The sequence below is a fragment of the Crocodylus porosus genome, unplaced genomic scaffold (assembly GCF_001723895.1).
Source record: "Crocodylus porosus isolate Cpor-Errol unplaced genomic scaffold, CroPor_comp1, whole genome shotgun sequence".
NCBI lineage: Eukaryota > Metazoa > Chordata > Crocodylia > Crocodylidae > Crocodylus > Crocodylus porosus.
The window spans coordinates 68,164,980-68,180,604 of NW_017728950.1; the positions used below are offsets into that span (position 1 = coordinate 68,164,980).

At 38.2% G+C, this 15,625-nt stretch overlaps 1 protein-coding gene across 1 annotated transcript in view; it reads right to left on the minus strand.

The window, feature by feature from the left end:
• The window catches only part of GNAQ (G protein subunit alpha q), a 221,573-nt gene that overhangs the window by 138,690 nt on the left and 67,258 nt on the right, over nt 1-15,625 (minus strand). Inside the window, exon 2 of the mRNA XM_019555097.1 lies at nt 14,274-14,458. Within this exon, the coding sequence (XP_019410642.1) occupies nt 14,274-14,420 (147 nt within the window). The 5' untranslated portion in view covers nt 14,421-14,458. The remainder of the gene's footprint in view (nt 1-14,273; nt 14,459-15,625) is intronic.

Genomic DNA, 15,625 nt, shown 5'->3' on the forward strand with positions numbered 1-15,625 from the left:
GCCCCACCCCCTCCCTCACCGCAGGGGCCTTGATCTGCCCCCCACTGTCTATGCCCCTTCCCCCCACAGACTTGCCAACACCTGGGCACTGCTCTCCAACCTGCCGGGCTGTACTCCTGGCTGTGTGCATGCATGCATGTGGCATTTATTGGTGATATAATCAACCACATCAGCCAAAAAAGGCTGATTGCCAATAATGTCAATTTTCTTTTCATCGGTGCTGATATGATATTGACCAATGTATTGGTGCACCTCTAATAGGTTGTGGTTCTATTTCCCCTGTACCATTGGTGCACAGGCATGAACACAAACTGAGGATGCTATGCACTAGCTAAGTAAGTACACACACCTAATATGGACAAGTGTAAAATATTAAGCCAGGCAAAAACCCATAACTAACAGGGAAGGGGAAGAGGATGACCCTCGGATGCTTTAACCAAGTGGTTACAGCACTAGCCAAGAAGCAGGATACCCAGATTCTAAACTAAAATCCATTCTTTGATGGATTATTGAGAATGGCCATTGTGACAGGTGGGGAAGTGGGTGGGGAAAGCAGGGGAAGGAGGAGAGAAAAAGCATATACTGTGAAAAAAAAACTTATCTGGCTTTCTGCTGAGCTAACTAAATCAAGTTCAAAGAACAAAAAATTGAACATGTCCATCAAAACACCATTTCTGAACAAAACTTTTGAGATTAACCCTTGCTTTAAAAGTAGATTTGACTATAATGTTCCATTTACGTTGTTAGACACCTGACATTTCCTCCAAATCCCCAAAATATATTTATTTAAAATCTCATCTTATTGGGAGAGCTTCACAAGAGAAATCTCATTTTCATTTCTTTCCCAAAAAGAAAGAAATCATATGATCTAATTCCTATATACTTCAGGTCAATAAAGCAGGGCACAATAAAACAAATTACATTAAAACCTTAGAACAGTCACAAAAGGCTTCTGTAGATGATGTCTCTTTCAACACAGCTATAAGCTTATAACATCTGTTTGGGATGGATTCACAAAAAGCTGTCTCTTATAGTCTGTTCTATTGTACTAAAGAAAAGGACCTGCTATATCACAGAAGTGCATTCCTCCCCACCACCATCCCCGCATTCCAGCCCTCCCACTAAATTAAGGATACAGTCTTTTGAAAGGGACTGAGGGATTGATTTGAGTGAAGAACCTTAATAAAACCACAACAGCAATATTTATTATTTGTCATATGGCTAAAACACCACCCACATTGCTGATTCATATGGTATCATCAGAGTGCAGTGCACAGGAAGCGCTACAGGAAGACCACAAAGGATGATGAGAGTCCAAAGTGGGACAAACAGAGGGCAACTAGTGAAATACCAGTCAAAATCCATATGATTCAAATCAGAAGCTATACAGCTAGCTAGTTGTTGTTTCACTAGATGATTATTTTAAAAATAACACTGAAATTCTTAAATTTCACCTTTCAATTTGCATTGTTAAGCCAAGGAAGGGAAATCCACTTTTTCACTTTTTAAACATACAAGGGGCAGTTGCTTTTTAAAATATTTTGCAACAGTGTCTGACAGCAGCTGTGCAAGTCATGGTTTATCGTGTAAGCAAAACACAAGCTACGTGGCTCTCCTCATAGAGCCCATGTCCTTCCCAGTTCAGAGCAGTTTCATTTATACAGGCTTCTTACCAGAGCAAATAGGTTTTTTTTCTTTGGGTTTTTTAAAAATAAATCCTCTTACAATTAGTCTAACATAAGGCCATGAAATTTGTTTCCCTAATTAGTGACATCTGAATTAAAAAGGGGGAAGCATTTTTGGAAAGTGCTTTTAAAAGTTCAGATTTTTATCTGAAGACTGCAGGGTTTGGTTCACATGTGGTAAGCAAGCTGTACACAGTACAGTGTCATTACACAGACTAGAAGAGAACACACTCTTATGTTCCCTTACAGTCCAACATGTTCATATTCTTATTACCAGATGTACTCCCTGAGAACCCTGAAGTGATCTTCTTCAGAAACTCCCTGGAGCGAGGCCTGAACACTCTGTGTATTCCCTTACTTCTTCCTATTATCATAATATCTTCCACGAATGACTCCTATCAAGGTCCCTCTCCAGTCACGTGCTCATTTGTGTAGATAAATGCCCTCTGCATATCCTTATGCCCCCAAAGAACACCTCTGCACATACTTAGCCACTTCCTTTACACTCCTCGCTCACCGACATAAATACTGCTTCACTGCACAGCCTCCAAAATTTCTTCACACACCCCCTGGAAACTTTTTTTGACCAAGGATTTTTGTGGGTGATATATCTTTTATTGGGCTAAATGTATAATTGGGAAGAAAACGGATGAGTTTTTGGGTACCACTGTACCCTTTCTCTGTACCCAAAAACTCACCTATGTCCCTCCCAACTATTTAGTTGGTATAATGAAAGACATCACCCACAGAAATCTTTGCTTCTTGCATTTTCCCTGAACTATCACAGCTACCATGACAGCTCAACACTGCTATTTCTCTGACCAACTGAGGCAGTGATGTTTTAAATACAGAAACATAGAAAAACAGGGCTAAAAGGGACCTCAGGAGGTTTAGTCCAACCACCTGCTCAAAGCACGACCAGCCTCAACTAGATCTTCCACCAAGGAACTTTCTAGTTGGGTCTTAAAAATCTCCAAGGATGGAGTCTCTACAACCTCCCTTGGTAGCCTGTTCCAGTGCTTTATTACCCGCCCAGTGAGAAAGTTTTTCCTAATATGTAACCTAAATTTTACCTGCTGCAACTTGAAGCCATTGCTCCTTGTTCTGTCATTTGCCACCACTGAATAGTCCAACTCCAACCTCTTTAAAAACCCCCTTCGGGTAGTTGAAGGCTGCTATTATGTCACTGGGAACTCCTCTCTGATGGGAACACACCTTTGTGGTTTCTACAGACTGGCTGCATACTAGCAGAATTGGTTACAAAGGACACAATTTTTCAAGGCTGGGGCTATTTTAATTCCAAAATGATTTGATCATTAGTGATTAATGTAAACATTTTTTTTCTTGAAAACATGTCACAATTCTTTTTCTTTTCCTCTTTTATTTATTTATAGCCACTAAATGCAACTGAAACAACGATACTGATGGGCTACTTGTAGGAAACGTTTCCCTTTTTTAAAAAAATCTTTCATTTACTACTTAACTTTCAAAAAGCTAAAGAATGTCAAAAGGAAAAAAAAGAGGTAGAAAAAGGGGAAAATGTCCAATCTTCCCCCACCCCCCAAAGTCAACACTATGAAAGAAACCCTCCAAAAACTCCTAATTTTGACCCCCCACTACCACCAAAAAAGGGAAGGGGGAAACCCTGGCAGCTTGCTGCAAACATGTTCAGTTTTGAAAAAGAACAGCTGTATTGTCTATAATGTTTTGAATTAAGCTTTTGGATCAGTTGTACAAAACTTCCATAGGATTGTTGCCACCCCCACCACACACACACATTTTGAACGTTTTCTGAATGTAACTATGATTTTGTATATTACAAACGAATCACAGTTCAAGTGGTTAAAATATAAAACTCTTTCACGCTATTGCTACACATACCTTTAAGAAAATAAATTAGCTCTTCAAGAGGCTGATCAAATGAATCCTTTTGGCCTTAACTGCTCCATAGCTAAACGCTGAATTAACATGGGCTGCAATGATTTACACAGAGAGATGTATATGGAACATATCATGAATCATGATTCCAATCACTAATGAAATCAGTGACAGAGAGACGACTCCTAGGGCCTGTAATAATTTTTTTCAGTCCCTAGAAAGGTGGGTTAACAGACTGACATTTCCTTTATATGTAAGCTAAGTTCAGTAGTGCTGCCATACAAATGTATGCTTGTCAGGGCAATAATTAAAATGCCTACACTGGGCAAAAGTCCTGCTTCTGCACAGCCGAGTTGTCAATGAAGTCTGAGAAATGACTGAAGGAGCCCTGCAGGTGTAAAACCTGTTAAATGTCTATTTAGCATTCAGATGTCTGTTTCAATGATCCTTGAAGGAGCCTTGCATAACTGTTGCTACCATATTTCTCCAACTTCCAGCACCTAGCTAATCACGTCCCACAAAAGGGTGGGCTCTCAAAATCGTGGGAAATGAACAGACAGCAATTACAAGCATATACACAAGATCTAATTTCGACTGTTTCAACCTCTTTATTCTGAAATGAAAGTGACCACTTTCTAGCTGCTTCACCCATGGCAGAGCTAGGAAACACAGTTTAACAGAGAGAATGACAGCATTCCAAGGTCAAACTACAGGCTTGTCTAAGAGGTTGAGCCTGAAACCATATTTAAAAAAAAGAGGAAAAAACAAAAACATGCATATCTCACTTTTGTAAATGTGTGTCACAAATATCAAATGTCCGTAAAGCAGCAACACTACAGAATATCACCTCCCTCTTCCTCCTCCTGTCAGCAGATGGGGCGGTAGGGGCAGGATTTCCTTATGTGATCCACAGTAACAGTATCACCACTGCAGTGCCACTGGCAGCTAGCAGTCTGTTCTAAATTAAGCCAGTGGGTACAGAAAACAGCTGGCCCAGGCTTAAGGGAATGTTACAAAGACCTGAGCTGAGCCTATCACTACTCAGCTGTAGTGGAGGACCCCAGGCTCTGTACTTTGTATTTATCTATTGCTATAAAGATACAGAAAAAGTAAGTGCTGCAGAGATTGAACACCTTTCTTAAGCTCATCACCAAATTTACCTGGTAACAAAATGACATTTCTGAGCTTGGGTATATTGACCTTACCTTGCACAAAGAATAAAGGCCAAAATCAAATCAGATTCCCATTTTGTTTTACTGTCTGCCGCTTCATTTATCCTTTTTTTTATACGGCCCAATACTATGTTCTGTTTTAAATGAATGTAAACTGATAGAAAGGATCGTCCTTATTGCATGTTTTTAGCAAAAATTAGTAATGATATAAATGTGATTTTATGATATATCATTTGCATTGTTCATGTTATTGTTTTGGCAGAAGCTGTACTTAAACTACCACTACTACAACATTTCTGAGAATTTGTCTGCAAGGCCCCCCAACACCGCAAACACATCCATGTACAGGCATTATATTTCTACTAGGAGAACTGCAGCTCTCCAGTAGAAATTGCCAGCATACAGGCACTTATTCAGTTCCTCACAGAAAAAAATATGCCTCATCTGCAAGAAAGTTCTTCAACTCTGACACCTGGAATATCCCCTCCTTGTGAGCGTTTCTTTTACTAGAACAAATGTCTGTATGCTCAGTTCCTCGGAAGGGGCAGATGTGCTACATGTAGTGCAGATCCCAGACTGGCAGGAACGGGCACTGTGTGCAGTGCAGGTCCCACAGCAGTCACCACATGCAATGCAGATCCAAGAGCAGATGCTATGTGGGGCACACAAATGGGGCCTGTCTGGTGATACGTGGATCAGCTGAGACCCAGAGACAGCACTGGGGGTCAGACAGCAGGGCTTCACATGCTGTATCTTTGACACCCTGGCACTCTAACATTATATAGTCTGCAAAAGCTATTTATTATTTATTATACTTTTCTGCCAGCAGTGTTATGCTTGAATTACCCTTTGAGCATTCTCTCTCTCATTCTCTCAATGAAAACAATGGGATTTAGTCTTAGGTGCTTTGATTATGTAGTCAATTCCACCTGAATAAAGTGAAGCAGAGCCATTACAACTTTTACCACATAGGAAGTGCAAACTGAAAAAGGACTAGACAAAATCTTCAAAGAAATGTAGTATCTCAGCTGCAGACTTCTTGACACATTCCAAGAAATCTTATTTTAAGAAAATCCTGTGTGATAGTAGAAATAAAATGCTCTAATATCTAGCAAACCTGCACAATTTTTGCACTGTACTATACATAGATTTCATAGATTTCTAGAGTCAGAAGGGACCTGGCAGATCATTGGGTCCAACCCCCTGCACCAGGCAGGAAAGAGCGCTGGGGTCAGGTAACCCCAGCCAGATGCCTGTCTAATCTCCTCTTGAACACCTCCAGGGTTGGGGAAATCATCACCTCCCTTGGAAGCCCATTCCATATTTCGGCAATCCTCACTGTAAAGAATTTCTTCCTTATGTCCAATCTGTTCTCCTTTAGTTTATGACCATTATTCCTGGTAACCCCGAGGGGCACCCTGGTAAACAGAGCGTTCCCTATTCCCCGCTGGCCCCACCTGATGAGTTTGTAGGCAGCCACAAGGTGATTAACTAGAAAACTTCTTAGAGGGGAAAAAATATTTGACTCAAAATATATTTTCAAAATTAATTGCCTGGCAATTTTTAAGACTTGAGTATTAATTAATGAAATAATTATGTGGCTAACTGCTAACAAATGCATTAATCAAACAGTGATGTTGTTCTTAATAAAGCAGTACTTCAGTATTAGATGTATAGCTGAAAATGTAGAGCTTTATCTACTATTGAAAAAAAAACCAACTCTCCAAACTCAAATTAAGTATGGGTGTTAGCCTGATGACCTTATAGATTTCCGGGCCATCTGCCCATCTTTCATTCAGGGAGCACCTGTATAATTATGAGTGTCCAGACCCACGCAATTAAAAAAACCAAAAACAAAATACTATTTGACAAATGTGTCAGAGTAGGAGTGAGATTAGGCAAGAACGTAATTGTTGAAATAATACAGACTTTTGGAGTTACATTTTCTCACAGCAAACACCCTTTTCAGCACTGGTAAGATAGGTTTAATAAAACATACAGTAATCTTCCAAACAAGAAGTCATCTCTTCCTTCTCTCTACACTAGCAGAACGAATAAAATGGTGGCAGAGGAAAGATAAAACACAGACATCACAATGCAACTCTGTCCTACCATATATGCTTTTAACCCTCACCTAAAAAATGTGCTCCTTCAATTTAAACATTATAAATAAAAGAAAATTTTAAAACAAAAGATAATAAACGAAAAGAAAAATATTCTACTGCACTACAAAATGCCTAATGAGAACATTTAATATTCAAAAGTATATGTAAGGTTTCTTTGTGAAGTACAATGTATTGTAGTATATGTATTCTGTAGCTAAGACCCAAATCCTATAAAAGTTTATGCATATTAGTAATTGTACTACTTAAGTACTTCAGCTTAAGTAGATGCATAAGTCTTTGAAGGGCTGGAACCTAAAATGGTCACTTAATTCTGCTAGCTGAAGTGTCACTAGAAAAGGGTAAATGTTTGTTTACATGTAGGGATTTTTTTAAAAAGACAAAACAAAACAGAATAGTCTCAGATATTTATATTGTTTTTTATGATGACTGGATCCCAACAAAAGGAAATGAATTAGCAGTAAGTTACATCCAAATATTAGCAGAAACACAACAGAAGTCCTCTGATTTCTGTGTAAAATGTCTCTTTCTGGGCCCAATTTCTTTATTTGTTGTGTCATTTGTAAGGGTTTTCTAAATTATACAAATTATTAATCAATCCTTCCTTCCTTCAACCTGCCTTTCAGATGCTCTCTCAAGTTTGAAACTCTAAAGGATACTGCTTGTGCAGATGTCACAGTTTGGGTTTCTCCATCTGCTTTATGTCTCTGCTCCATGTAGGTCAACAGTTCTTTAACATTTAATTTCAACATCTCAGGAACATAATTTATCTAAAAGGCCAGTAGTTCCACAGGCTCTGCTCCATCTGGAAGTTGATTAGTTTCACACTAGTGGCACATTGGTGATTTTCAAGCAGTTTGAGTCTAGGTACTGGCATCTTTATGCTCTGCATTTTGCATGAGCTGACTGAGGTAGGCTCTCTAATCTGCATTTATTCAACAATGAGGGTTTTTTGACAAGTTCAGGTTTTAACAGTGTCTGCTTGGGTCTCTGAGTCATTTACATGCAAAGTCAATTTATCCAATTTGGCATCCATGGTGACTACAGATGTTTTACAACTGCCTGAATTTTTTATTAATTTTTTTTCATCAGGTTGTTGGATAGAGTTGTCTGGCTCTGAAGCAGCACCAAGATACATACTGCTTTAAGATGAATCTTGCAGAGTCAGGTTTTGGACTTAAAAAAAAAAAAGCAGCCTTTCCCACATCCAGCTGGTTCCACATTTTGAAATATTCCTCTTAGGAATTAAAACAAACTTAAACATTATTGTGTGCGTCTATACATTCATTAATGTATTGAATATATTCATAATGTAATCACAGGTACTAAACTTAATGCACCATAATTGGTAATACTGCGCCTTAGTGCAGGCGCATGCTTTTTAAGGTACCCTAATGCCCAGTAGACTAATTCTACGGTGCATTAGTACATTTTTTTGGGCTGCATGAATGCACCGTAGAATTAGTCTACTACACCGTTAGCATCTTGTGTAGATGCACCCACTATAACAGCTCCTCAGGTCTAGCAGCTTGGATGAATCAAACTGAAACCTATGACAGACACTTAGAATAAGAACAGACTTGGTCTTCTGGCAATACCTACTCTTGTTTTGTTTTTTCTGGTTCTTTGAGCAGTTTCTTCTGCATGTGGCTAACAGCAGACAAGTCATTCCAACAAAAAAAGGCAAGTTAGATTTTCATGGAATTCAATTTTACGTGCAAGTAAATCTCTGTGCTCATTTGCCACCAGTTAACCACTGCCCTCATGCGAGGCTGCTTGGAAGAAGTGGCAAATTAAGTTTGGGAATCACCCACCTCCAGTTTAGCATGGTTCATATCACAACAACTAAGGGGCTTGAGTCACTAATGGACTCACTCCTATTTCCTTCTTTCAACAATAAGATACATACAGGAAAGGTACAAAGGAAGGGAGGCATTAGGACTAGTATCTTTGAAGCAATAGTGTCCAGTCCAGTATTTAGGACACTGGCAACCAGAGAAGTCAAACAGTGAAAATAATGGGTAATAATGCTATATTGAACTCAGCAACTAAAAGAAGAGCTGACTGGAGCGTAGACATACAGGGACAATTTTTTTGAAAGACAGACCTATCTCTGGAATGCAAAATATGGGAATCTGACGATCTACAGCTGTGCATGCTATTACTACTGTTGCGTGCTCATACTGGGAATTTCCAAGCATTCCAAGCATACGGGCATTCAAAATCCTAATTAGCCATGTATGTATGCAGAACTTGTTTTGTGTATACAATCCAGAAAGTTGCTGCTGCACTTTCCTATGTAAAGTTCAATCTTTTTCTTTAATTTATAAAATGCATGTTATAAAAATTCAAGGTGCATAAAACACAAGTTTTAAAAAAAGGGAGAGAGAGAGAACACAATAAGCCTACTCCAAAAACAAAGTAAACACCACGCAATAAACCACCATCCTCCATGCCCAACAAATTCCTGAGAGAAGAGATAAGCTTCACCCTTTATCTTAACCCTCAGCAGAACTTGTATTCTAAAAGTCTAACAGGAAAAGAAACCCTGGAATCAATGGAAAAGAAACCCTGGAATCAATATCTTGCATGACAAAGTCCTATTATTGGCTCTTAGGCATTTCAATCTAGGTACTATTAGATCCTCAATTTATTTCCACCATTATGACATTGAGCATTTCAAATAGTAAAGACCTTTAGAGTATAAATTTGTAGATCAGACTCAGTATCTTTATGTTTATCAGCAAGTGACTAAGAAGTCAACACAACGTATCCTGTATCTAACACTGATTAACAGGCAGGCTGTCATGTTCTGCATTCGCTATCTCTTCCGAGTAGCCCTCATAGAACATAATACCTATACGTTAACCCAGTCCAGAATCAGTCTCACAGATTACCATAATAAGGGCTGATACTTAGGTGGACTTGGAGGTTTGGAAGCCCACTTTCTGCCATTACGTTCACTGGAATATCCAGAAACAGTAAGAGGTCCAAAACACCGGGCTATTAAGAGCCTTCTGAACAATGACTGGTGAAACTATTGGTGCAGAACAATGCCTGTTGTTGTACTGTAATATAAACTGTAGCCTTCTGTACTTAATGAATAAGAAAGCAGGATAGATTTGCACTGTACAGAGTCGGAAAGCTTTGCACTGTACAGGGTAGATTTGCACTGTAGAGTCGGAAAAAGAGAGGCAGTGGGAGCATAAGCTTTTCTGAGCCCAAGCTCACTTCATCAGATGCTGTGAAAGGACATGCACAGAGCAGTGTATAAAATGAATTAAGGCCATTCTACAGACCAATCTTTAGGCACAACAAATATTAATATGGATTGGAGTTGCAGAACTTTCAAAACTAATGTGCAAAACAAGTAGTGTGCTAAAAATATGCAATTACACAAACTTCAAGATATTCTTTACAGAGATAGGATTTCCTGATACGAGATTCAAATTAATAGGAAGTGTTTTTCCTGTGTTCTCTAGGTTGCGAGGGTAATAAGCTTGTTTTTAACAGACTTAAACACAGAGGACCAACTGATTAGAGTTGAGTGGTGTTTTAAAGCAACAGTGCCTACAAAGTGTTACAGTATAAAAGACAACAGTTACTAGAGAGATCAGAAAACAACATTTAGGCATGTTTTTTATAACCCCATCACTGTCCCTTATATTTTTAGCTCTAGGGAGTTTAAGAAAATTGTGCCTGTCCCTATAATTTAGGACTAGATTCAGATGCACTTAAGAGAGACTAGATAGGTAATTTACTCCACTTGTTGCCAAGTCAAAAGTCAATAAGGGCACTTGTCAAGTAAGCCATTAATTCAACATAAGGCTTACTCAACAGAACTTGATTCTTAAAAGGCATCCGGATTTTAAAGAAGAGCATGGTACCATTAAAAACAGATAGAGCTTTAACTAGAACAGACACAGCTTAGATAGTATTATGGTTTACAGCAGTCCAGGTTCCAAGTTCTGGTCTACACTAGCCAGTCATGCTAGTTCCAAATTAACTGACCTAAGCTACTTATAAATATTAAAAACAAGTCAATAAACATGACTCAGTCTACTGTGGATTAAGAGCTATGTATATATATTATACAGCAATGCAGTATAATTTATGTCCAATGGGTTCCTGGTCTGATCAGGTCTTTTTGGTGCTACAATAAAATGACCACTACTAGTAGTTGGCAGTTTGGAGGGGCGGGGGTTAAGAGATTTGGAAGAAAATAATCCCAGGATGCATGGAAGTATTAAACTTCTTAAAAGCTGCAAATCAAAACTTCAGCTTTTAAATGTACTTAAAAAATACATAGTAAATAGTCTGACACTTAATAAGAACCCCTAAAAATTTCTCCTTTTGCTTTCAATTTCTTAGCAGAACATAGTAGAGAGAATTATCATAGAACCAGACAAGGGACTTATACTACTTGGCAGTTTTTCAAAGTCTCTTAAAATTATTTTCTACTCAATTAATGGCACTTTAAAGAAAATGCATCATGACGTTTGCTTGATGCATTACAAGAGAAAAAGACCCAGCTGGCATGACTTTAGGGGATCTGAAAGCAGAAAGAATGGTTCTTTTTACATAGAAAATAGGTTTAGTTTGGGTTAGAAGGGACCCTTGGGCATGTCCAGGTGTGCACACATATGGTTTGCAGAGCCTCAAAGCTGTTTGAGGTGCGGCAAACCACACGTGATGCATGTGCAACTGTTCACTGCACTGCAAATATGCAGCACACCACCAAAATTTGATAGTGGAAACTGCTGGTATAAAAAAAAAAAACACTGCCAAAAAAAGTGGCAGTGGCAGACGCAGAGTCTGGGTCCCCGAGGGAGACACTCTGACTGCTAGCTAAAGCACCTCCCCTTCTGTAGTTATTCCCCATCTCCCCCAGTACATCAGGAACTAGTAGGAGCACAGAAATGGCTGTTTTCCCCGAAGCAGGGCAGCTTGCCCTGCACCAAACTCCACATGCAGGGGCGTGCACAGTGGCACAAATTTGTGCTGCTGCTATTTTTGCTGCAGCAAACGCAAGTGCCTGCATGTGTGCACTCATCTGGGTGCACCCTAGGAAGTCATTTAGTCCAACCTCCTGCTCAAAGCAGAACCATTCCCAATTAGATCACCACAGCCAAGACTGTCTAGCTGGGTCTTAAAAACCTCTAATGGAGATTCTACAGCCTCTATGGGTAACCTGTTCCAGTGCTTTACAAACCTCCTCATGAGAAAGCTTTTCCTAATATCTAACCTAAACTTCCCCTGCTGCAACTTGAGAGAACAAAGAGCAGTTGTCTCACCTGCCACCACAGAGAACAACTAATTACTGCATATAGAACTGTTAAATATGATTAATGCACACACTTAAGTAAGCATTTCCTAGTTCTTTGACAGTTTTTAATGTTTCAACAGTAAATACTACAGTAACAGAGTATTTTAGTGATGGGTAAGACTTAATCCCATTTTTGCACCAGATCACCATAAAGACAGATGACTGATTACAAAAGCTTCCCAGAGAAGTGAGCCTGTACTTTAGGAGAAAACAACAAAACACACCCAAAAACCTTTTTGGACCAAAATTTGTGATCACTCCATAACAAAACGTTAATTGAGAGTTTGTAAAAAAAAAAAAATCCATGGAAGATTAGGTACATTATGAATAAATTAAATTTGATAAATTCAATTCATTTAATTGTATTTCTTATTAGTGAAGTAGTAAAATTGAAAATTATGCTATCTGCAACAGCTATAAAGAGATATTATGTACTATTACAGAAACCAGAATGAAAAAAACTATTTTAAAAAGACTTAAACCAAGCTGTATTTACGCATTTCAATAATAATGTATTTGGATAAAATACTTTTATTCAAATATTTTTAAATGTATGAAATATAAACAAATATAATGTTCCCTACTTTATTTGGCAACTTGACCTCTCCCTGCTTATAAGACTTGCTCAAAGCTGCATAGCAAGCCAATGAAACAGAAATGTGCCACTCCACTGAGAGTTAATGAGAGGCAGAGGCATTTGATGCCAAGTGTCCTGACCCAGTTCTGTTCTTTAAACCTTTGTACAGATGGATACTGGACTTCTTACTGCTTTCAAAATATTTTAAATAAATATATTATATATATATATTTAAATAACCTAAGTTATAACCTAGTTATAACTTACAACAACTTAGTTATATTACATATGACTATTTTTTTTCTTCTGATGCTTAAATAGTAAGTTCTCCCCAAAAAACAATGGAGAGAAACCAAGTTATTCAAAGATAAACCTTACAAATGCTTTTCTTCAATTAATCACCAAGAGTACCTATACACATTCAGTGAGGCTGCTCCAACACACTGTAATTTCAGAGCAGACTCGACTAATTGAATCTGCTAGAGCATGGTAATTACTGTGCTCCAGCAGACTCCAGACTCTCGTGTATCAGCATCCTGCACTGAAAAATGGTGGCAGAAGTACTTTAGTTAAAGCTTGTTCAAAGCGCCCCACCCCTCCATCCCAGGGCATGCGTATAAATGCCCCTATGGCTTAAATTGCAATGGTGTCATCAACCTCAATTAAATTTGTTTGCTTTTGCTGGTTCACATCAAAAGTGATTTAATAGTATTCTCATATATTTGCAGTCACTTGCTCTTATTTACTATTAGTATGTTTTTCTGAAAGATATGTAATACTGGTCATCAACTCTTTAGACTCAAGGCACCCTTTATTAGACACCCCTCAGATAATGCTAATTCTTAGTTTTCCCTTTTTTTGTTTTGACTATGGAAAAATCGTTGTTGTTCTGTTGGAAAGAACTCAGAAAAGCCAAACAGGTCAAAATGGACTGGATTCCTCTTTGAAACACTTGGATTCCTCTTTGAAATCTCTTGCACACCTAACAGTGCTACCATTTCATGGTGCCACAGGACACACTTGAAAAGATATCAAGGCACCCCAGAATGCTGTAGCATCCTGGTTAAGAATCACAGATATACAACATAAAAACTAAAATTTAAGTAACTCACGCCAACAACCCTAACTTGTTTAATAATATTTATAAGTAAAGTTTTTTCTGTCATTATGTTAAATATACCTGGGCAGATCTTCAGGTATACCTGAGATCTACCTTGTGCAGAACATGAGGTGGCAGAAAACAAGGGAAGATGTCGTGATCAAACATCCATCCCACAACAATGCTCATTTCCTGCACAAGAAGCCTCCCTATGTCAAGTGAATTCTCTGTCTTTTTTGCACTGCTGAAGTCAAGGCATAGGTCAAGAGCTACAAGACATTTTTTAATCTGAATTTTCAATACAGTATAATTTAAATACCATAAAGCAACCACATTAATGTAAAAGCCCTTCAGGACATTTCCTGGAATAAAAGTGAAAAACTTACAGCTCTGTATTTAAAAATATATCTCACCTTATTGTGTTCATATTTGTATGGGATTTTGAGAGTATCCATAGCTCTGATCATAGCCTGTATCGCTGTAAATATATTCTGATACACCAATTTTGTGAAACCCCTTTTGTCTTCATCAGAGTATCCTGAACCATGGATGATTCTCATCTGTTTGATGAATGTGCTTTTGCCACTTTCTCCTGTACCTGCAAGACATCCAATAAGGAGACATGATTAAATCACAGTATTTGCAGACCACAAACATGAAAGTGTTGCACAAGCTAAGCAAGCTGGTCTATACAGAGCTGAGCACTATCATTAGTTAACCAGTAATACCTAATAACCATCATTCTCAATTACAGACAGCCCTTACAATGAGTGGCCCTGTATCAAAACAATGATGGCATATAATCATAATTAAAGTAAATAAATAACAGCATATTGTGTGGATTCCAAAATATTATCAGCTAAAATATGTATGAATAAAAAAATTCCCTACAATATAAACTATTGTTCATTTGAAAAAGAGAGGATATAAAACTATGGGAACATATTTTCCACTTATTTTTGTGTTCACATTTTCCATTTTTATATAAATTATTATGAAATGCTTTATCATGTAAGCTCTAGAGGAAGGAAAAAGGTGATTTTGCATAGAAAACTTGAGATATTAAGGTAATGGATAGCAGTATGAACTTGCTAGGATAGATAACTTCCCTTTTACGAAATAAAACAAAAGAAAGAAGTACAACAATCAGAGCTCAGCCGAATTGAATTTCTAATAGACAGACAAGCAACCTTAGTTTGAATTTGCCTCTAATTTATTACCTAATAATCACTCAGCCAGTCACTTTGGGTTTTTTTGTGTATCTTCATTCTTTAAACTGGGGGTGGCCAAATTTTTTAACCCTTCAGGCTGCAAACCAAATTTGTGGCTTAAAGCCCAGGGACAAAAAACTTTCAAGGTGTGCATGCCTACAGTTTAAAAAAATAATTTTTTGTTTAACTACTTTTTCAGGAGTCATATATGGCCTCCAATCCACAGTGAGGCACTCCTACTTTAGACAAAGCTACAGGGAACAACATTTTGTTCTATCTGGATCTCCATTAATTTCTTGAGGTCTGGTACATTTCAAATTTGGAGTGAACTTGCTGAGAAAAGATACATAGGAAAAATGAGATGTGGTACACCCTATATCCCTGCATGGCTAAGTTGAGAACTCTATGATCAGGAGGGCCAACATAGCCTGTTTATTTTACTTTCTTCCTCAGAAAGAAGGGTTGCAATTTAGTTTAAAAGGGCCCGCCAGTCAGGGGAAAAAAAACAAAAAACAAACAAAAAACACTCAGGTCGGCTCTGGAGCAGTGAGAGA